This window comes from Pseudorca crassidens, chromosome 11 (genome assembly GCF_039906515.1).
Source record: "Pseudorca crassidens isolate mPseCra1 chromosome 11, mPseCra1.hap1, whole genome shotgun sequence".
Taxonomy (NCBI): Eukaryota; Metazoa; Chordata; class Mammalia; order Artiodactyla; family Delphinidae; genus Pseudorca; species Pseudorca crassidens.
In genome coordinates, this window is record NC_090306.1 from 95,332,926 (window position 1) to 95,356,132 (window position 23,207).

The window sequence follows — 23,207 nt, forward strand, 5'->3', positions numbered from 1 at the left end:
ATAGATGTCTGGAAATAATTGGGGTTCTGCTAGGGAGGTCATGCAGGGTTAAGATCCAGCAGTGTCCACTATAGGAGCCCTCCACACAGGGCAAGGCACCCTGGGCTTGAGCAAAGTTCTACTCAGCTCTCACATCCTTTCCTGGAATTATGGGGGAAAGGTGTGTGTGTGTGTGTGTCCCCAGGAGGAAGGGCTGGGGGTAGTTTGGGTCCTTAGAGCGTCTGTCCTTCCTCAGTAGGTCTGTCCAGCACTGCACATTGCCCCTTCCCCCAACCTGAAGAGCGGCGCCAAGCAACGGCGAAGGTTCAGATGTGTGTCTCTCTTTATTAGCACTTTCTTTGAGTGGAGGGCGCCTCTTCTGGGTTGTACTACAACTTCAAGTTCTTGCTTTTGCTCTTTTCTTTCTCATCCAGTGCTTTCTGCAAGTTCATGTTCACCGCATTTTTCCGGTGCCACCGTCCTGCAGAGAGCAGGGAAGGAACCAGCACAAATCACCCAGAGGACCTCTGAAGTGTCCAGGCCCCAGTGGTAACCCATATGTCTTCTGAACCCACCCCAGAGTTCTAGCTGCTGCTGTGGTCTCTCTCTGGACCTTGGGGCCAACACACCCTGCCCAGGGAGTGCCCACCTCCCACGCCCCCAGCTCCCCACCTACCCAGATCATCCGTCTTCCTGCCATGCCAGTGCTGTAAGTCCCTCACTGATTTCTCAATCACCTCAGGGGTGTAGGAGGCCTTCATGAGGCTCTTCATCTCCTGTGGGGCCCCTGTGGAACCCCATGAAGAAATCCCCAGAAGCCCCAAGTCAACAGAGTTCAGGTACTCCAGGGTTCCTATGTCAGTTTCCCCTGTGGATGGTGGATTGTGGAAGGGCGGGGTGTGGGGAGAGTTAGGCAGAGGGAGGCCGGCCTAGGCTCAAATACCAGCTCCATCATTTATGAACAGTGTGGCCTCAGACAAGACTTTAACGTCTCAGAGCTTTGGTCTCTTAATCTCTTCAAATGAATAAAATGTTCTCGCGAGACTGGGAAGATTACGTTCATTGGAGCAGCTGGCACGTGGCAACTGATACCTGTATTTTCAGAAAATGTTTATGTCTGTGTGTAAAGTGAAAACACACACATGCAAGAAAAGAAGTTACCATGATCAAAAGTCAGAAAAATCATCAAACAGAGGACCAAATTCCAAAAGATAACAAGGATTTGAATGATCCGTTACAGAATATAAAATAAGTATCATTTAATGTGTGAAGTTGTGAAAAAGAGAATAAAAGTATAAGCAAAGAATAAGAAACTAACACAACATTGTAAAACAACTATACTCCAATAAAAAATACAAAATAAACTAACACAACATTGTAAAGCAACTATACTCCAATAAAAAATATAAAATAAACTAACACAACATTGTAAAGCAACTATACTCCAATTTAAAAAAAGTTAACACAACATTGTAAAGCAACTATACTCCAATAAAAATTAATTTTAAATAAATAAATAAATATATGAGAAAAGAATAAGAAACTATCCAGAAAGAACAGACAGATTAGTAAAAGAAGCAAATGGAATTTCAGAAATTAAACATAATAGTTGAAAGGCAACGGATGGTAAGAGGCCTGAGATTTGCTTCAAAATAAACTGGGGTGGGGCTTCCCTGGTGGTGCAGTGGTTAAGAATCCACCTGTCAATGCAGGGGACACGGATTTGAGCTCTGGTCCGGGAGGATCCCACATGCTGCGGAGCAACTAAGCCCATGTGCCACAACTACTGAGCTCACGTGCCACAACTACTGAAGCCCGTGTGCCTAGAGCCCGTGCTCCGCAACGAGAGAAGCCACCGCAATGAGAAGCCTGTGCATGGTAACCAAGAGTAGCCCCTGCTCGCCGCAACTAGAGAAAGCCCGCACGCAGCAAAGAAGACCCAACGCAGACAAAAATAAATAAATAAAATAAAATACAAATAAATAAATAAATAATATATAAATAAACTGGGGTGGGAATGAATGGGTGAGTGGGTGGGAAAAAAGATGAAACAAGGTTAGTCTTGTGTTGATAATTGCTGAAGCTGTATGATAAGTGCACCATGTATTTATTAAACTATTCTCTCTAAGTTTGAAAATTGACATCATAATGTTTAAAAACAAATTCAACAAACAGGTAAAAGAGCTGATTATATACAGCTGAGAAAAAATGGTAAACTGGTAGATATATCTAAAGAAATTAGCTAGAATGCAGCACAGAGTGGGGGAAATAATGATGTGGAAAATATGAAAAAGCTGTTAAATGAAGATTAAATGAGAAGGCCTAACATATGTCTAATTGTAGTTCTGAAGGAGAGAGTGGAGAAAACGGGGAGGGACAATATGTGGAAAGCTAGTGGCTGGAATTTTTCCAGAATTGATGAAATATATGAATCCTTAGATTCAAGAATAACAATTCCCCAGTGAGTGTAGGTGAAAATAGTTCCTTACCTAGGTACAACCAAGTAAAATTTAGAACACCAGAGCAAAGAAATCTTAGAAGTAGCCATAGAGAAAAGACAGATTAGTTACAAAGGATAACGAGTTTGATTAACCATCAAAGCCAGAAGGAAATTAATTGACATCATCAAAGCGCTTTACAAAGAGAAATCAACAATCTAGAACTGTTTACAATAACTGTCTTCCAAGAATAGGATGAAATAAAACTTTTCTGAGCTTAAAATTTACCAACAACAGAATCTCACCCCAAATATCTTCTAAACAACATACGTCAGAAAGAAAAAAATAATCCCAGAAGGAAAATCTGAGATAAAAGAAGGAGTAGTAGGCAAAGAAAGTGGAAACCTTGAATAAATCTAAATACATATCCATTACGATAACAGTACCAATGTTGAATATATGGGCAAAATAATGACTGTGAGAGATAAGTGAAGATTTAACATATGCTAAGCACAGTTTTCATTCAAAACTTTACAGAACTTACTCACTGAATCAACCCTAAGAAGATGGGGGTGATTATTACCCCCATCTTGCTGTTGAAGTCACTGAAGCACAGAAAGGCTAAATCACTTGTCTAAAGTGACACAGCTGGTAAGTGAAAGATGGAGGACGCAACCCCGGACCTGCGGCTCCAGAGTCCACAGTTTAAACTACTCTGCTTATGTATAGTAAAAAAAACCCTGTAAAATAATAACATGTTAGCTGTTGGGGGGGGTGGAGAGAATAAATGTGAAGCTGTCCAGCATCCTTATATTGTTCAGAAAAGCTGGAATACCTTGATTAACTTTAGAATTTGCTAACTATGCATGTAACAATGTCAAAGATAGGGAATTTCCTGGCAGTCCGGTGGTTAGGACTCCACGCTTCCATGGTCGGGGAACTAAGATCCTGCAAACCACACGGCGTGGCCATAAAAAAAAAAGGCAAAGATAACCACTGAGAGAATAGGAAAAGTAAGGACAAAAATTGGATTGGGGAAAAAGGGAAGCTCACTCAGATCCAAAACAAGGGAAGGAGAAAGAAAGCAGCCTAGAAAAATTAGGACAAATGGAAGATACAAAATAAGATCATAAAAATAAATCCGAATATATCGGTAATTAAAATAAATATAAATGGAGTAGGCCAACTGATTAAAAAACAGAGGCTCAGGCCACAGAAAATATTTTCCAGATATATATTCGTTAAAGCATATTTAAAGCAAAAGGACACAAAGAGGATAAACATGGAAATACAGAAAAAGATTAATACCAGAATAATACAAATCAAAGAATCTGGTCATACTATACTAATATGGGACAAAATAGACTGTAAAGCAAAAGCACTATAAGAAATAAAAGCAGGGCTTCCCTGGTGGCACAGTGGTTGAGAGTCCGCCTGCCGATGCAGGGGACACGGGTTCGTGCCCCGGTCCGGGAAGATCCCACATGCCGCGGAGCGGCTGGGCCCGTAAGCCATGGCCGGTGAGCCTGCGCGTCCGGAGCCTGTGCTCCGCAACGGGAGAGGCCACAACAGTGAGAGGCCCGCGTACCACAGAGAAAAAAAAAAAAAAGGTGGGGAAAAGCCTCCTGGTGGGCTTCCCTGGTGGGGCAGTGGTTAAGAATCCGCCTGCCAATGCAGGGGACACGGGTTCGATCCCTGGTCCGGAAAGATCCCACATGCCACGGAGTAACTAAGCCCGTGCGCCACAACTACTGAGCTTGGGCTCTAGAGCCCACGAGCCACAACTACTGAAGCCACCCGCCTACAGCCCGTGCTCTGCAACAAGAGAAGCCACCACAATGAGAAGCCCGCGCACCGCAACGAAGAGTAGCCCCTGCTCGCTGCAACTAGAGAAAGCCTGTGCTCAGCAACAAAGACCCAACGCACACCAAAATAAATAAACTTATTTTTTTAAAAAAATGCCTCCTGGTAATAATGTGAACTCTGGCCCCAGACTGCCAGAGTTCAAATCCCAATCCCAACCCTGACTATCCCTAGCTGTGTGCCCTTAAGCAAGTTACTTAACCTTTCCATGCCTCATTTTTTCTTTCTTTAAAAAAAAGGGGGGGGGGAATTACAGCACTATAGCATTCTCTGTATAAGATTCTTGTGAGAATTAAAATGTACATGAAGTACTTAGAGCAGGGCTTGGTGAATGTTACATGCGACCCATAAATGTAGCCATTATTATTATTTAAAAATAGTTCCAAAGAATCTACAAACAAATTATCGGAATTAATAGGTGAGCTGAGTCAGGCTTCTGGAGTTAAGATTAAAGAACAAAACTTAAAATTGCCTCCATGTATATAAGCAGCAAAGTTAGAAAATGTGATTTTTAAAAAGTTACTAGGGGGAAGGGTAAGCTGCGACAAAGTGAGAGAGTGGCATGGACATATATCCACTACCAAACGTAAAATCGATAGCTAGTGGGAAGCAGCCGCATAGCACAGGGAGATCAGCTCGGTGCTTTGTGACCACCTGGAGGGGTGGGATAGGGAGGGTGGGAGGGAGGGAGACGCAAGAGGGAAGAGATATGGGAACATATGTATATGTATAACTGATTCACTTTGTTATAAAGCAGAAACTAACACACCATTGTAAAGCAATTATACCCCAATAAAGATGTTAAAAAAAAAGATACTATTTGCAATAAGCAGCAAAAAAATAGATAAATAAGAGATTCTTCAAAACAAGTCTAACAAAAAGCTGCGTAATCTTTATTAAAAAAATGACAAAATGTTATTGACGGATATTGAAGGAAGATTGAAATTAACGGAGTTGTAGACCATACTCATGGATTGGAAAATTCATTATCAAAAAGCTGACAACTGTCCCTAAATTGAGCTGCAGGTTCAATGTTCTTCCAATCAAAATACCAACAGGGTTTTTCATGGAAATTGACAAGCTGATTCTAGAATTTATATGGAAGAGCAAAGAACCTAGAATAGCTAAGACATTAGCTGCTCCTGCTGCTGGTGATGGAGTGGTGGGGAGTGGGGACAGCCCAACCAGATATCAGACTACTTATAATACCTTGATAATTAAAAGTGTAATATTAAACCAGTGGGCAGAATAGAGAGCCTGGAAACTGATCCATGCACACAGGGAAACTTGATGGATACCAGCGGTACCACTGCAGGTCACTGGGGTGGGGGGAAAGATGAGATTATTCAATAGAAGGTACTGAGACAATTGCTAATCCACATAAAGGAGGGATTAACAATGAATCTCTGCTTCACACTGAAAAGAGAAATCAACTCCAGATGGATTAAAGACTTAAATGTGAAAAGCAAAGCTAAATATTTTAGAAGACGATGTAAAAGATTATCTTTATGACTCAGCATGGCATAGGATTTCTTCAACCCACTCCTCCTGGAATCTTCTCTATCTCAGTAAATAATAATTCCATCTTTTCAGTTGTTCAGGTCAAAAAGCTTGACATCTGGGCTTCCCTGGTGGCACAGTGGTTAAGAATTCGCCCACCAATACAGGGGACACGGGTTCGAGCCCTGGTTTGGGAAGATCCCACATGCCGCGGAGCAACTAAGCCTGTGCACCAAAACTACTGAGCCTGTGCTCTAGAGCCCACGAGCCACAACTACTGAGCCCACGTGCGGCAACTACTGAAGCCCGCGTGCCTAGAGCTTATGCTCCACAACGAGAAGCCCACGCACCACAACAAAGAGTAGCCCCCGCTCGCCGCAACTAGAGAAAGCCCGTGCGCAGCAACGAAGACCCAACGCAGCCAAAAAATTAAATAATTTAATTTATGAAAAACAAAAGAAAAACCTTGACATCAACCTTAATTCCTCTCTCACACACCCCAAATCCATTGATTAGCACATTCTGTTTGCTCTGCCTTCCACACATAGCCAGGTCACTCCTGCATCCAGGTCCTCCTGCATCAGGTCACCTTCACCATTATCTCCCTGTGCCGCCATACTGCACAATAGTATCCACTAGAGTCGTGCAATGCACCAGCCCTACTCTCGAGACAAAGCCTCCATCATTAACCCCACCTGGATTTTTGCAGTCACCTCCTCATTGGTTTCCCTGTTTCTGCCCAGCTCCCTTACTTTTCTTCTCAGCATAGCAACAGTAGTGATCCTTTAATCTAAGTCAAACAATGCCCTTCTCTGCTTAAGACCTTCCCGTGGCCTTCCCCACCTAGCCCGTTTCCTCTCTGATTTCTTCTCCCTTGTCTAGCCACTGCTGTACCTCCCCAACCTGGAGCAGCAAATGCCAAGATCTGGGCGGGTGGAAACGGAGGGGGACACATGGGTGAGGCACACTGACAGTTGGGTGCAGAGAGCAACGCCCTAATTTGTAGCGCTTGCCAATTTGTGGAGTGTCAATGCAGTTGACCCTTGAACAACATGGGTTTGAACTGCTCGGGTCCACCTATGTGTGTATTTTTTTTTCAATAAATATAGTACCTGTATGTTCCTTTTATAGATCTTTAAAAATTAACTAGGCATGGGGAAAGTTTGTGTTTGGTAGGAAGTCACAGTACATGGGATCAAAAGAACTAGGGTTTGAGTCCTGATTCTATCCAAACTATCTCAGCTTCCTGGCCTTGGGTGAATCATTTATCAGTTCTTTTGTTTTTGAGTCAGAGATAGCAGTACTTGGATTTCTGACTGTGGGGTGGTGTAGGCACCCCTGACTCCCCCGTTGTTCAAAGGTCAATTGCACGACCACGGCCAATTTTAAGATCGCTCATGATGCCAACAGTTCAGTAAAATTTAACAATCGACTCTTAGAAGCTGGAGCAAGCTGGTTTGCACTGGTTCCCAGGGTTTGCCCCCTTGACACAATTGTGTTTCTCAGGCTGGGTGAGGGGTACACAGACGCTTTTTATATCATTCTTTTAAATGTATGTAAACATCACCATATAAAGGCCTACGTAAGAACTACTGAGTGATCATTGTTAAAGACAAGTGGAAAGGCCGATTCCTGAGGCCCAGAACAGGACAATGTGAGCTGTATTCTCTCTCCTCTCCCCAAGCACCACCCCTTCTTCAAGCTCAAAGGAAAACCCAGAAAGGCTTCCAGTGGCTGTCTGGTTCCTCGGGTGACGGGGATCTGAGCCAGGTAGGAGGTTTACCAGGCCCTGGGGACACTGGAGAAGGCATGGAGTAAGGATGGAGGAAAGAAGGGGGCCAGGAAGACTTGACCTTTTGCAATGAGGTCAAACTAGAACGTGGGGCTGGAGAGAAGCCACCACTTGCTGACCAAGGACCGGCATCCGAGCAATCGGTTAAACGCTTGGGAACGGGGTCCTAGCTCCGGAGGTGACCCAGTGCCGGGAAAAGACTCTGGGACTTTGGAGGCAGAAGAAAAACCTGGATTTGAGTTTCACATCCACCTCCTACTACTCTGGGCAAATTGTTTCCCATCTGCCTGTGATATGGAGCTAGGAGCACTCCCCTGACAAACAGGACCGAGGGGGACCCAGAGGACACACTGCAGACGTCCGGGCCTCCGACCCACACTTTGGCCCAGAGGTGCCACGAGTGGGATCCGAGAAAGAAAAGTGCTGGCCTGTCAGCTACTAATCACTCACTGTGGGAATTCCCTGGCGATCCAGCGGAATTCCATTGCAGGGCGCACAGGTTTGATTCCAGGCCTCAAGGCTCAGACACAAAATTAAAAAAAGAGGGCTCACTGGGGGCTGCAGGCCAAGCGCCTGCACAGAATCCTGCCATGTTATTAGCCCCGTTGTACCAGGAAGATTGGCTGAGGTTAAGGATCCTGCCCGAGGCCACACCCATCGGCTGAGCTGACCTTTGAACACAGGAAGCCTGGTACTGTCACTGTAACCAAAGGTGGCCAGACCAGGGGTGCCCCGGCCTCCTCTTGGCAGACTAAGACACCAGAGGTACAGGGAGAGTAAGGGCTGACTGCCAACTGTATAGTGAGGACAGACTCGCCAGGGGACTGGACATTCCCAGCACTCGGCGTAGAGCCTGGCACAGAGGAGGCCCTTGGTGGCCGTGAAATGAGTGTCCCTGGAGATGTATCCTGGGGTCTTAGATTCCTTTGGGGGTCCAAGTCCTCCCTTGCCCAGTGCCTTGGGGACTATGGGCGTTCACAGCCCCCACCCTTGCCCTTCAGCCTGACCTTGAAACAAGTTTGACCGCATGTTGTAGCCCAGATCATAGTAGCCTGAAAAGACGGAGGTGATTTCAGTGGGACTCTGGATCCTGCTGGGCCGTGAGCTTGCCCTTTTCTGGCCCTTCAAGGCTTCACCAATGGCCCTTTGAGCCTGAGTAGGGAGGGAGGGAGGGAGGAGAGACAAGGGGTAGAGAAGCAGCGTCAAGTCCCCTATCTCCCCTCTAACTTCTCCTGCCTCTGACCCTGCCTCCACCACCCTCACCCCACCCTTAGCCTGCAGCCTTCAACCTACTCCCTACCTGCACCCTTCAGCTGGCATAGCTGAAGTCCCTCCACACTCCCACACCACCCCACCTCCCACATGGGCCTCGGGCATCAAGCATGAGAACGATCATGAACGCTTCTCCCTACATTGGGTACGTACTGTAGAACATCACCAGGGGACATCTTTATAAGATGATATTATTCCTACATTTTATAAATAAGGAAACTGTGCCTCAGGGCGGGGACTTGCCCATCACATAGCCGGTGACCGAAGCCCTGGCTTGCCTACTACAATGGAAGCGTCACACAAGTCAACTCTAGGTGGCTCCTAATATTTCACCAGGGGCAGCTCCTTCCTTGTACCAATAGGGAAACTAAGGCCCGGAGTGGTTGAGCTCAGGCCTAAGAGCCATTAAACCTGGGTTTGGGTCCCAACTCTGCTGTCTACCAGCTGCTGGTTTGGGCAAGTCTTTGCTCCCCTCTGGGCCTCAGTTCCCCTACTCATAAAATGAGGGTGGGGGCAGAACTGGGTAGCTTCCAGTTCTGATATTTGCCGGCCTGATGACACTTGTGATCTGGGTCACAGCTGGATTAAAAAAAAAACAAAACAGATCTCTTGATTTAAGCCCAGGACCATGATGGCCAAAGAGAGAAAGGGCACCTTCCCAAAGCCAGGAGGTGCAGTGAGAGATAGTGACCATACAGCCAACCTCAAGTTGGGACAAGATCCTCCAAGTGGGGCAGGGAGTTTAGGATTGTGACCTCCCAGACTAGCAGGTTGTGAGGCGGGGGTGTACCCCCACCTTAAGATGACAAAATGAAAAGGGGCCCCGCCCATAGCCTTTGTGACCCTGGCTCTCCTGCTTGCTCTGTGTGACCCTGGGCAGATCGTATCACCTCTCTGAGTCTCAGATTTACCATCTGTTAAAAAAGGAAGCAATGACTCCTGCCTGGCCTGCTGCTCAATGTAGTCACCATGAGGGTTGAGACAGTGGCTTTTAAAATACGACTCAAAATGCCAGAGCAGGTGACCATTTGACCAGAAATGGCAGATAAGTTTCATCTCAACTTTCAGTGGATCAGCATTGAGTTCCTAGAATGATGTACCAAGTAGGAAAAAGTGCCAGAATCGATTAGTGATGTCTGCCATGAATGCGGGCTAGGAGAGTTATGGAATGCATGCTGTGTATTTGCCAGCCTGATCTAGTCTAACTGCCTCACTTTACAGATGTAGAGACTAGAGCTCAGAGAGGAGAAGTAACTTATCCAAAGTCTTTCAGTATTCTGGGGCAGAGCCAGGATTCAAACCCAAGTCTTCTGATTTCCAATCAATCCTGTCCCCTTTAGGAGACTTGAGCTAAAAGCATCTATTTCAAACACAAGACTTCTAACTGCAGAGTCATGATGGGCCAAGGCTCCAGAATCTGCTAGCCAGTTTGGATCCTGTTTAAGTTTGGTTAATTTACTTAAGCCTGTTAAGCCTTGGGCTTCTAATCCATAAAATGAGGATAATTATAGTACCTCCCTCACTGGGAAGACTGAACGGTGAGATGTGAAGACTAAACAGTGCACAGGATCCGGCACAGAGCAAGTGCTCAGTAAACACTACTTTCTGATGATGTTATTACAGGGACTCTGTACTCAAGAGCAGCTTCCTTAGGGGTCCTCATTGTCAGTCTCCATGCATGACCCTCCTGCCGCCCTTAGCCTCCTGTGCCCATTCTGACACCTGCTCTTCGGAGATCAGCTGGTCCACCACGTTGCTCCCAAACTTGTGACGAATGTTGTTGGGAATACTGCTGCTACTCTGGCCCTGTGCCCCCAAGTTGGGGACTTCCTCCAGCCCCTGGCACGGCTGAGCCCCCTCTCGGAAGGAGGCCCTCCTCTCCCTCGAGGAGGGTCTGTAGCTCTCCTTCTTCAGGGACCCCGGCTGTGAGTCCCTCTGGGGAGAGTCCTGGCTGACAGCCTTCAGGGATGGAGGCCGGATCTCCTCCAGGGAGGCCTGCCCGAGGGAGCTGCCCCGGGGGCTGTGTCCTTGGTACATGGATGGCTGTGGGGAGACTGGGAGCTGGTACTTGAACTTGGAGGTATCCAGTGGGCTACGGGCAGTTCTCCGGGGGTCCGTGTCCTGCTGGCCTTCCTTGCTGTTGTTCAGATGGGCCCTGGTCAAAGTGGTTGTACCTAAAAAGGGAAGAGAGAAGGAAGGAAGGAGAGGAGACAGACAGATGTAAAGAGTGGAGGGCAGGAAGGAAGTCGGTGATGGGGGTGGGGGTGGGGGGAACAGACAGACACGGAGCCGCAGAGATCCAGAGCAGGAAAAAAGACAGGTACAGAAAGAAGTCATGGGAGCCAGAAGCATGGGTGAGAAATCAGGAGAGAGACCAAGGGGGAGGGTAGTTCAGCCCGACAAGCCTCCCGCTGGACAGGGCAGCCCTCATTGTTTCTGACAATAGGGACTGCAGCCCAAGCCTGACCAGCCTTGAGGCTAGCTGTGTGACCTTCAGCAAGGGCTGTGACCTCTCTGTGCTTTAGTGAACCTGGCTCCATTTGGGTAGTCCCCTTCCCCACCTTGAACCCCCCCAGCAATCCAGTCAGGAAAACCAGCAGCTGTGGAAGCTGGCAGAGGGCATCCCTCAGCGTGGCCAAGTCACACGGCTGGAAAAGTACTAGAGCTGGATTGAGCCAGCCTTTGCTCCCCGTTTAGAGCTGCTCCCCAGCCCCACTTCCCTCCTCTGTTCTCCAGCTAATGGAGCGGTGTCGTCCCAGCTGCTTCCGGGCTCTCCCACCTCAACCGCTCCCCTCCCCTCCCCCCACCCCATTCCTGCCCTGACTCCCAGTTCCGAGGATCTCCCGTTCCCAGCTTACAGGTCTTCTCCTCATTCTCTTCCCCCATCCCTGGCTCCAGCCAAACAGACCGCCACTTCTGCCCCACCACACCCTGCGATGTCCAACCTCCCAGCGTCTGCTCAGGCTAGTTCGCTGCCCGGAAGGCCAGCCCCTCTTTTTCCTTAAGTCAAAATCCTACTGCTTGGGCTTCCCTGGTGGCGCAGTGGTTGAGAGTCCGCCTGCCGATGCAGGGAACACGGGTCCATGCCCCGGTCCGGGAAGATCCCACATGCCGCGGAGCGGCTGGTCCTGTGAGCCATGGCCGCTGAGCCTGCGTGTCCGGAGCCTGTGCTCCGCAGCGGGAGAGGCCACAGCAGTGAGAGGCCCGCGTACCGCAAAAAAAAAAAAAAAAAAAAATCCTACTGCTTCCTTCCAATGCAGCCCCACCAGGAAGTCCTCCCTGACACCCACCCCAAGTTGCCAGGGCCATCGCCTCCTCTCAGCTCCACAACTCTGTCCCCAGCACGCTCTACAAGTCTGTCTGGATTTTCCCCTTCTCCATCCTTGTGAGCTACAAACCCTCTCATTTCTCTCCTCCATGCGGAAGGGGAGTCACTGAGGCAGGTCCACAGGTGAGTCAGTCCTGGGCCTCCCTCAGCACCCCCCAGAGCCCTGTGTACCAGAGATGCTGGTGACACCCATCAGTGAGCGAGTGAATGAATAGATGGCTGCAGGGGTGTCAGACCCAGGGTCACCCTGCACCCCATCAGTTCTAAAATGTCCTTCCTTCTCATGTTAGCATTGCTGACATCAGGCTGTGTCTGACAACCAATGGGCCCTGGTCTAACCAGCGATGTTTTCTTTCTTAGTGACAGGTACGTAACAGTGCATCTTACAACCCACTGGATGGAGACTTAAAATACACATTTTGAATAATGTTTTACACATTATAATACCCAAGTAATATGTAAACTCTTTCTTACTGGGCAAAATATAGAAAACGAGTCAGTCCCCACCCTCTCCCCACTTCCAGCCATGCCCACAATCCTCAATCCCAGGTTATAGCTGTAAGCTTCTTTGAAGAGCTTCCCTCCCAGACGTTCTAGGTGGGTCCCAGCGCTTTTGAAAGATGCATAGTTTGGCTTCACTTTGGTTTCCAAATGCGATCAGATTCCATGTATTGCTTTGTAACTTGCTGTTTAAAAATTTAACACTGTGCCTTGGGGATCTCTTCTTGGCCACAAACACACACCTAACTTTCCTTTCAAACCGTGCAGGCTTTAGCGACTGCCCTGCCGGTGGATGTCCAGGTTTCTTTTTCAGAGAAAGTCGCTGGAAATGGCAGGTTTTGCCAGCCACAGAGGTTTTTATTTCAAGCCCCCCTTGCCCACCCGTGGGGGCTGCAGACCCTTCCCCAGGGCAGTAGAGACAGAGAAAGCTGAGGTCCAGGCCTGCCCGCTTCCTCCTTGCCCTTCTCCTCCCCACCATCCTCACCCCATGGAGCTGAAGTCGGAGGATCCTCTTCTTGACCTTTTGTCATCGACACAAAAGAGGAAAAACCTGTTCCCCAGAGACCAGACTGCCTACCCTCCCTCCCATCCTGGGTTCTGCCCCCACAAGCAGATAGCCGAGCAAAGGGGCGCTTCTGGGGACAACTAAGGCTTCCAGGATGGGGACAGTGACCCTTCTCAAAAGAATGGAGGCAGAGAGCATTAAGAGCACTCACCACCAGCCTGGTCAACCACGGCCCCTCCCTGTGCTCGTGGGGAGACTGAAGCCCAGCGCAAGCCTGGGCTCCTGAGCCCGTAGGTCTCAGGGCTCAGGACTCCAGGATCCGTGCTCCCATTTCTCCCAGGCTGTGCTCCTGCCCGCCTCAACACAGCGAATGTAAATTGTCTGCTCACCCTCCACCTGCCCTTTGGGCTTAGGAGCGCTCTAATGGCCAGGACCGTGTCTCGTGTCCCCTGGCTCAGAGAGCCAATACCTTCACCAATTCAGCCATCAGGTGAGCACCTACTGTGTGTCAGTGCTGTGCTAGGCACTGGGGCCCCAACAGTGAGCTAACTGGGTCAGCCCCCATCCTCTTGGGCTTAAATGTTTGTGGAATGAATGAATGAATGTCTGTCTGTAGCTGGCATCCAAGAATCTCAGTGCAGTCCCACGCTTCCTCCACTCCCTTCCCCTGTACAATGGGCAGAGTTCATCCTACTTTACTTGCTGTTGTGAGGATCAAGCGATCAGTCATCAGAGTTCTCCAAGCTGCGTCATTTATCAGAATCCCCGGCAGGCACTCATTAGAAATACAGATTCCTGGGCCCCTCCTAGAGCTGCTGCAGCAGAATCTTCTTGGGAGAGGCTGGGGTCTGAGTGTTTAACTAGGCCTCCAGGTCATTCGGGGCTTTGGAGAGAGCTTCCAGCAGGAGCCTTGCCCCAGCGTTCCTGAATGCGCCTCTCTCCACATCCCACCCGCCAGCCCCTCACCCGTGGGGACCTTTCTCAGAGCTGACCTGACCCAGTCATTCCTACATGGAAACCCTTCCCCTCATCCTCAGGGCAGAGGCCCTGCCCTTGGGATCGGTCCCAGGACCCCAGCCCAGCCTCCTTGCCCACCTCCCTTCTCCAGCCTTCAAGCCATATTGAATTTCATTCAGCTTCACCAAATCACCAGCCCACTCTAACTTCCAGACCTTTGCCCGCACTATTCCCCAGGCCTGGGACACGCTTTTCTCCCCTCCTTGGGCCACACCACTCCCTGCTTTTGGCTCACTCAGGACCTACATGGACCTTCCACTCACAGAGACCAGGCCCCTGCTGTGTTCTCCCATATCCTGCCTTTCTGGTGCACAAAGGGTTGCTGCTTTGCCCCTGAGCCTTGAGAGCGAAGCCAGCAGGACCCTGTAGGGCCCTCCTGGGCACAAAAGCCTTTCTGGGTTCCCCCTTTCTTATTTGCAAGTTAAAGGCTTCAGCTTCCCTAGACCTTCCCTGAGTTCCTAAGGGCAGATTCAAACAGCTGCTACTCAGGGAGAGGAAGGAATGCGGAAACAAAGGAGGAACCATCAAGAAACAATAGTGCAGGGAATTCCCTGGAGGTCCAGTGGTTAGGACTCTGCACCCTTGCACGGGTTCAATCCCTGGTCCGGGAAATAAGATCTCACAAGCCACGTGGTGCAGCGAAAAAAAAGGAAAGAGCAATAGTGCAGTGATTAAAGCAGGGTCCCAGTTCCTCCTCGAGCGATGTACATAACAATATCTTCCAGTTCTTCTCAGGAACTAAGGTGCCAACGCAGGTGGAGGATGGTAAGTTCAGGCCAAGCACAGACTCCTGGAGCACCGCCCTGCTACCTCACCACCAGCCAATCAGAAGGAAGCCACACACCCTGCAGCCCTCACCCTAAATTTTGCCTATAAAAACTTCTCCCTGAAAACAATCAATGAATTTGGGGGTTTTGAACACGAGCCACCCATTCTCCTCGCTTGGCCCTGCAGTAAAACTTTCTCTGCTCCAAACTCCGATGTTGTGGTTTGTATGGCCTCCCTGTGCCTCAGGCACGTGAACTTGTGTTCGGTTACAAGAGGGGACACTGCAGTGGGGTCATAACCCCCAGGCCTGGCAGATGGGAGAGGCTCAGCAATACTCGTGCCCTCTCTTTTCCTTCTGTCTTCGAACGGAAGCCCTGAGGAAGTTAGGGCCACATGGTGGGTCTGGAGGCCAAAGCAAGACTGAGGGAGAGGGGGAGGGGGCTGGTCTCTGCTGCCCCCAGGGGGTCCCTCCGGAAGTCCTGCATGTGCATTCAGCTTGTCCCTGGTCCCCCGTCCTACCTGCTTTGTGGTCCAGCTCCATCAGCTCTTGCTCTGCGACAGGTAATTCCAAGTTTAGCTCTGCAGATAAAGAAATACACACGGTCATCTCAGATGACAGAGAGGGCTGAACAGGACGGCCTGTGACCGTCTGCCCAGCCCCTGACCAGAGGTCCCTCCGTGCTGCCTCCAGTGCTCTCAGGTACCCAGGAGCCCCCGCCCCATCCACCCACCACCCCTGGCACTGGGCCTGCTTCCTCGACCCTTGCAGGCTGTGCTGTCTGTGGAAAGCCCTGGTCACCCCCATCACCTGTGCCTCAAAGGCCCTTCTCAAACAGACTGGGGGCCTGGGACTCCCCTTCTTCCTTTGCAATCCTTTTCTTCTATAATATTTTCTTCCCCATCTGTACCACCCAACACTCCCCTAGGAGCCCCCAGCAGACCCCTTGCTGGGAGGGGCATTGCCCCAAGCCCACCGTCCTGGTGACTGTTTGCCTCTCTGCAAATAGGATTTTGCCCGTTCTTTTACCAGCTGGTCATTCAAGGAAAGGAACCAGCTTGGCCAAGGTGGAGGAGAGCCAAGAGCAGGAACGGACTCTGGGATGATCTCAGCCTTTCCTCCAAAGAACAGGCCTTTGGGTCAAACTAGAGTGCCAGCTCTGGCATCTTCAGAAGCCCCTGCAGCTCTCAAGTTTGGGTTCCTTTTTCCTAGGTCATCTTTTTCTTATTCATATTCTCTTATTTTATTGCATGTGTTTTTTTAAAGGCTTCTGTGAATTTTGTAATTCAACTAGGATAAGACAGTTTATTGTATAATTGGATAAGGAAAGCATAGAAGCAGCAAGTCAGAGCTGGAAGGGATCTTTGAGATTAGCTAATCCAGTCCCTTCGTTTTATTTATATATTTATTTATTTTTATAAATTTATTTATCTATTTTATTTTTGGCTGCGTTGGGTCTTCGTTGCTGCACAAGGGCTTTCTCTAGTTGCGGCAAGCGGGGGCTACTCTTCGTTGCAGTGTGTGGGCTTCTCATTGCAGTGGCTTCTCTTGTTGCAGAGCAAGGGCTCTAGGCACACGGGCTTCAGTAGTTGTGGTGTGGGGTCTCAGTAGTTGTGGTGGGGGGTCTCAGTAGTTGTGGCGCAGGGGCTTAGTTGCTCCGCAGCATGTGTGATCTTCCTGGACAAGGGCTCGAACCCGTGTCCCCTGCATTGGCAGGCGGATTCTTAACCACTGCACCACGAGGGAAGCCCCAGTCCCTTCATTTTACAGGTAAAGAAACTGAGGTCCCAGGTAGAAGGAGTGACTTGTCTGAGGTCACCCAGCAAGTTGGTCTGCTGGTAAACTCAGAGCAGGTTAAGAATCAGATGAATTTTGAAAAGTCACCAGGCAAAACACCCTATTAATTCTGACTTGTTTGGTGATTGTGCAGCTTCTGATATGACTTTTCATGAGTCTTATCCTCCTGGTATTCATACACTATGTTCCCCTCCTAACACTTGAGTGTGGGCTGGACCTAGTGACTTGCTTCTGATCAAAAGAATATGACAGAAGTGAGAGGATGTCACATCCAGGATTAGGTTAGTGACTTCTGTCTTGTTCACACTCTTCCTCTGGTCTCCTTGCCCTGTTCGCTCTGATGGAAGCAGTACCATGTTCTGAGGTGCCCTACAAAAAGACTCATGTGGAAAGAACTGAGGGTGGCCTTTGGCCAAAGCTAGTAAGGAACAGAGACCCTTATTCCAATATCCTCAAAGAACTGAATGAGGGACTTCCCTGGTGGCGCAGTGGTTAAGAATCTACCTGCCAATGCAGGGGACACGGGTTCGAGCCCTGGTCCGGGAAGATCCCACATCCCGTGGAGCAACTAAGCCCCTGTGCCACAATGACTGAGTCTGAACTCTACAGCCCGTGAGCCACAGCTACTGAAGCCCACGCACCTAGAGCCTATGCTCTGCAACAAGAGAAGCCACCACAATGAGAAGCCCACACACTGTAACAAAGAGTAACCCCTGCTCTCTGCAACTAGAGAAAGCCTGCACACAGCAATGAAGATCCAATGCAGCCAATAAATAAATAAATAAAAATTAAAAAAAAAAGAATGAATGAATCCTACCACCTGAATGGTTCCTCCCCAGTTGAACCTTGATATGAGAATACAGCCCACCTGACACATTAATTGCAGCCTATGGTAGACCCTGAGCCAGAAGACCTAGTCAAGCCACACCCAGGATCTTGATCCATAGAAACTGTGAGATAATAAATTTGTATTTTTTTAAGCATTTAAGCCACCATTTTAAGCCACTAAGCTTTGTGGTGATTTTTTAAATGCAGCAATAGATAATATGTATTTTGGTGCCAAGAGTGGGATGCTGCTGTAACAAACACCTAAAATAGTGGGAGTGGCTTTGGAACCAAGCAGTCAGTGGAGCCTGGAAGGATTTTGAGCAACATGATAGAAAAAGCCCAAATTGCCTTAAACAGACTATTAGTAGAAGTCTGGTCTTAGAGGATGCTGCCAGTGCAGGCACAAAAGGAAGTGAGGAAGATGTTCTTAGATCCTGGAGGAGGACTGGTCCCTGTTATGTAGTGGCAGAAACATGGTGACTCTGTCATCAGCAGTTATGTGGAAAGCAGAATAAGTGACTAATGAACTGGGTGATCCAGTGAAGATTTCCAAGCAAAGTATTGAAGGTGCCTCCTGGTTTCTTCTTGATGCTTGTAGTGAAATGTAAGAAGAGAGAGAGAAATTTGAAGGAAGGACTGTTAAATAAAAATGAGGCAGGACTTAGTCATTCTGGAAATTCTCATCCTCTCCAGATGTCAAAAGATGCTAAAATTAAGAAATAGCTTCAGAGGACTGTTGGTAAAATGTAGCCAAGGCTGTGACTGTTTGTTATAGCCTTAGAAAGATGAAAGATCAGAGTATTATTCAGTCCCACAAAAGGCCCTTTAAAGAGATAAGGACGTGCCTCACAAATCCTCTTAATGGAATAGGGCCTCTCACAAGTTTAAGGATGCTCTCCGTCAACAGAAGCCCCAGTGGAAAAGAATGTGACTTTTGGCTAATGGAGAGAATCCCTGTAAGTTTCACAGCTTTTGAGAAAAGTATATTGGTGAAAATACTGACAACATGGAGTGAAAGGGACAGAGAGAGTACAAAAGGAAAAGAGATCAGTGAACTCCCAAATTCTACTGGCAGAAAACAGTCAGAGAAAACTACTCAGCTGCAAACATGTGCTCCCTTAAAAAAAAAAAAGAAAAAAAAAAAAGATATTGTATCAAGTAAAAGCAAGAGTCCATACATATGGCAGAGCAGAGAGCATGGACAATTATCTCCAAACCTTGAAAAATCAAGGGAAGTCCAACATTTGCCTGACTGGATTTCAGAATTGCTATGGACCAGTGAATACCTCATGTCTGAATTTTCCTCATTTTTGAACAGGAATATCTATAGCTCTTATCCTATATCTGCCACACCATTGTACGTTGGGTGCGTTCAGGCAGATAGCTTAGTTTCACGGATCTACTGATAGAGAAGAATGACACGCAAGGAGCCTCATCCACACCTGGACCCGATTTCTAGGGCCAGATTCTAAAATTGAAGCTGATGCTGTAATCGGATGAGACTTTTGGAGCTCTTGGGAGGGGATGAATGTATTTTGCATGTGGAAGGGATATTTATCATCGGAGGCTAGAGGGTGGACTGAGGTGGGCAGTAACATGGCTCCCAGTGACCCTTAATTCCTCAGTATTTACACACTTGTGTAATTCCATCACTTTGAGTATGGGCTGAACCTACTGACTTGCTTCTAACCAGTAGAATATGGTGAAAATGATGGGATGCCACTTCCAAGATGAGGTTATAAGATTGTGACTTCTGTCTTGTTCACACTCTCTCTGGCTCTTCTCGGCTCTTCTTGCACTGATGGAAGCAGTTTCTTTGTTGTGAGCCGCCTTCTGGAGAGGCCCACGTGGCAAGGAATTGAGGGCCGCTTGCCACCAACTCGAGAGGAACTGAGACCCTCAGTTCAACAATCTGAGGAATTAATCCTGGCCATGGAAAGGGCCCTTCTCTAGTTGAGCTTTGAGATGAGACAGAAGCCCTGGCCAATATTTTGATCCCAGGCTGTGAGAGACCCTGAGACAGATGGCCCGTTGAAGCTAGATCTGTATTCCTGACCCACAGAAACTATGAGATAATGAATGTTTTCTTAAGTCACTAAGTTTGGGGTGACTTGTTATACAGCAGGAGATGACAAATACAGCTCATGTATTAAGTATTCTCACATCTAGTAGATTAGTCTCTCTTCACAAGGACTCAGTGAGGTGTTTGGAGAAAGTATTAACTCACCCTCTTTCACAGTTGGAGAAAATGAGGCTCAGAAGAGAAAAAGGACCTCACCCAGGTGGTGCTGAAACCAAGCCCCACTTCTATCTCCTTCAAGTTCTCTTTCTGCTCCTGTCCCCATTCCCCATCCCCAGCCACCCACCTGATGTGTCCACAGGAGCTGCCCATCTGCCCCAATAGCACCCTCAGTCCAGAGCGGCCTGGACTGGCTTGAACGGAAGTGTAGACTCACGTCAGTTTCTGATTTGGAGAGAAAATCCCAAGAGACGTCGGGTCAAGGAGGGAGGGAAAGTAGATCCTGTTACGGTCTGAGCATTCCACTCACAAGCAACTCTGAATAGAGAGAAGGAAGATGAAGCCCCATGTCCTGGCAGACCCCTGGCCCACCTCAAGGTCCCTGCCTCACCTCTCCACTCTCTCTCATAATGTCAGAAAACCGTGAACCACCCTGGTGTGTGCGGAAACCCAGGAGTGCAGATCTGCGCAGCACAACTGCTGCTGGAGACCAGTGGATGGTTGCTGGAGGGCAGCCCCCCACGTGCACTGGAGTTGCCATGGCAATCACTGTACACAGGGCTCTGTTACCTCAGCGGAATGATAGGCCCACCCTGGGGAACAGAGGCCAGGGAGAGCCAGTACTAAGAGGGCAACAGGGGGCTTCAGGTGTTGTTTACTCTCTCATCCCCTAAAAATGTCCCCTGAGTATTCACCACAGGCTGGGTTCCGTGCCAGGCAGAGAGGGCTCAGACGCCATCAGGTGTGAAAGATGTTCTTGGGATTACAAAGCATTAAGTAGAGGGAGTGATTAGTCATTTCTGTGAAACGCCCAGCACATTCCCTGGCACAGAGTGAGGTGTCACCTGTAATTCTCAGCCAACCCCATAAGTGATTCATCAGCAAGTCCTGCAAAATACACCAAACTCAGACCCCTTTACCCACCTCCACATCCCCCCTGGCCCCTGGTAGAAGCCAGCACCACCCCTTGCCTGGGTTAACAGATTTGCCTCCTCCCTGGTCTCCTTCTTTTGCTCCTGTGCCCTGCATTGATTATGCACTGCTTCGTAACAGCATTACCACAGGCTCAGCAGCCTAACATACTTTATCACAGTTTCGTGAGTCAGGGTCTGGGCATGGCTTAACTGGCTTCTCTGCTTTGGAGCCTCAGAAGGCTGCAGTCAAGGTGTTGGCTGGGGCTGTGCTCTCCTCTGAGGCTCGACTGGGGAAGGATCTGCTTCCAAGACCATGAGGTTGTTGGCAGGACACAGTTACTCATGGTTTGTTGGACTGAGGGGCTCAGCCAGAGGCCATCCTCGGTTCCTTGCTATGTGGGCCTCCAACACGTCACTCACTTCATCCAAGCCAGCACAGGAAAATGCCCAGCACAAGATGGGCATTATAATCTCACGTACTGTAATCACAGAAGTGTCAACTATTATAGACTAAACGTTTGTGTCCCCCCCAAATTCATATGCTGCAGCCCTAACTCCCAATGTGATGGTATTTGGAGGTAGGGTCTTTGGGAAGTAATTAGGTTTGGATGAGGTCATGAGGGGTCCCCATGATGGAATTGCTGTCCTTAGAAGAAGTGAAAAGAGGGACCAGAGCACTGCTCTCCCCCTCTTCCCCTCTCTCTCTCCAACATGTGAGGACACAATCAATGAGAAGCCAGGAAGAGAGTTTTCACCAGGAACCAAATCCACTGGCACCTTGATTTTGGACTTCTAGCCTCCAGAACTGTGAGAAATAAACCTCTGTGGTTTAAACCAGCCAGTCCTGTTATAGCAGCTCAAGATAAGACAGCATCCCACACCATTGCTATATTTTGTTGGTTAAAAGCAAGTTGTGGTTTCCACCCACACTCAAGGGAGGGGATTGCAGAGGAGGTGGACATCAGGAGGCAGAGATTATGCAGACAACCCTAGAGTCTATCCACCAAGTCTCTTTCCCACCTCAGCAGCCAAGTGATCTTGTTAGAACTTACTTGGATCATGTCACCCCTCTAATCAAAACCTTCCAGTAGCTTCCCATCTCAACCAGAGTAAAACCTGTCGTCCTTCCATTGATTTGCAAGGCCCTACCATAGATGTCCACCCCCTTCTCTGACCTCATCTCCTCCCCCTTTCCTGATCACTCCCTTGGCCCCAGCCATGCTGGTCTCCTCTGTTTCTTTCTTTTTTTTTTTTGTGGTACGTGGGCCTCTCGCTGTTGTGGCCTCTCCCATTGCAGAGCACAGGCTCCGGACGCGCAGGCTCAGCAGCCATAGCTCACGGGCCCAGCCGCTCCGCGGCATGTGGGATCCTCCCGGACCGGGGCACGAACCCGTGTCCCCTGCATCGGCAGGCAGACTCTCAACCACTGCACCACCAGGGAAGCCCTCTCCTCTGTTTCTTGAACACACCAAGCCCAGTCCTGACTCAGGGTCTTTGCACTGACCATTCGCTTTGCTTCAACTTTCTTTCCCTAGATATCTATGTGGCTTACTTTTCCAACCTCCTTTGGGACTCCGCTCACCTTCCCAGACCACCCTCTAAAAACAAAAAATCGTAACCCACCCCACACTCCCCATTCCCTTTATTACTCTTTTTTCCCACAGCACTTGTGTCACCATCTTATACCGTATATATATATATATATATATATGTACATTTGTTCTTTCCCCCAGGTAGGATGTGAAGCACACATGAGGAGGGAGATTGTGTTCACTACCATGTCACCAGCACCTGGACCAGTGCCCACCTCACAGTAGGTGCTCAGTAAACATGTTGATGGAATGAGCTCTGGGACTGGAGAAGGAGGAAGGGGTGGGGGGAGAGTCTTCATCCCCTGAGATTGGCTCTTTGGCCCCTAAAGGCTCCAATAACGGACCTAAAGCTGGTAGGAGAAGGATGGCATGGAGGCAAGAGGGTTCCAGACTGCCCTAGCCCTCTTCCACTGCAGACCCCATGGGCCCTCAGCCCCCTGCCACTAACCCAACACCCGCAGCAGTAACAGAGCACCTGATTGCCCCAGCGCTGGGTTAGGGGCTGGGGTCCATCACTGAAAACCTCGGTCCCTGGCCCTACTCCTCTTGTCCAAACTTAACCCAGGAAGACTGGACAGCTGGGATCAGAGAATCCCCATTAGGTGGGGCCTGGAATCATCTTGAAGCCCCAAAGGAGGGTTTAGACAGCCTGTTTCCGGGAAACTCCAAATGCAGTCACATAGGTCCCAGTCTACCAGGTTACTTGCTTCCCTGTAGCTTCCCGATTCCCGCTGCCAGAGCTCAAAGACCTTCTCCCAGGGGCTGATGCTGCTTCTCCAGCCCCTCCCCCCATCGCTCCCCAAAGGGTCTTATTCTGATCCAGGAAGGGCACCCCAGGTAGAGACCACCTTCCTTTGGCCTACTTCTTTTTTTTTT

General features: G+C 48.9%; 1 protein-coding gene across 1 annotated transcript; it reads right to left on the reverse strand.

Annotated features, from left to right (window-relative positions):
* Positions 1-304: 304 nt before the first annotated feature.
* On the reverse strand, positions 305-15,949 carry CIMIP4 (ciliary microtubule inner protein 4). The gene is made up of 6 exons (XM_067698747.1): positions 15,772-15,949; positions 15,483-15,542; positions 10,567-11,018; positions 8,580-8,724; positions 656-766; positions 305-460 (listed from the first exon to the last, which is right to left on the reverse strand). The coding sequence occupies exons 2-6, from the start codon at positions 15,502-15,504 to the stop codon at positions 369-371; spliced, it is 822 nt and encodes a 273-aa protein (XP_067554848.1). The 5' UTR covers positions 15,505-15,542; positions 15,772-15,949; the 3' UTR covers positions 305-368.
* Between the last annotated feature and the right edge of the window lie 7,258 nt (positions 15,950-23,207).

Coding starts and splice junctions, on each gene's coding strand:
- CIMIP4 (XM_067698747.1), bottom strand. CDS start 15,504: ATGGAGCTGGACCACAAAGCAG. Junction 8,725..10,566: donor AGCTGATCTCCGAAGAGCAG/GTGTCAGAATGG, acceptor CTCCCTACTCAG/GCTCAAAGGGCCATTGGTGA. Junction 461..655: donor CAGGAAGACGGATGATCTGG/GTAGGTGGGGAG, acceptor TGCTCTCTGCAG/GACGGTGGCACCGGAAAAAT.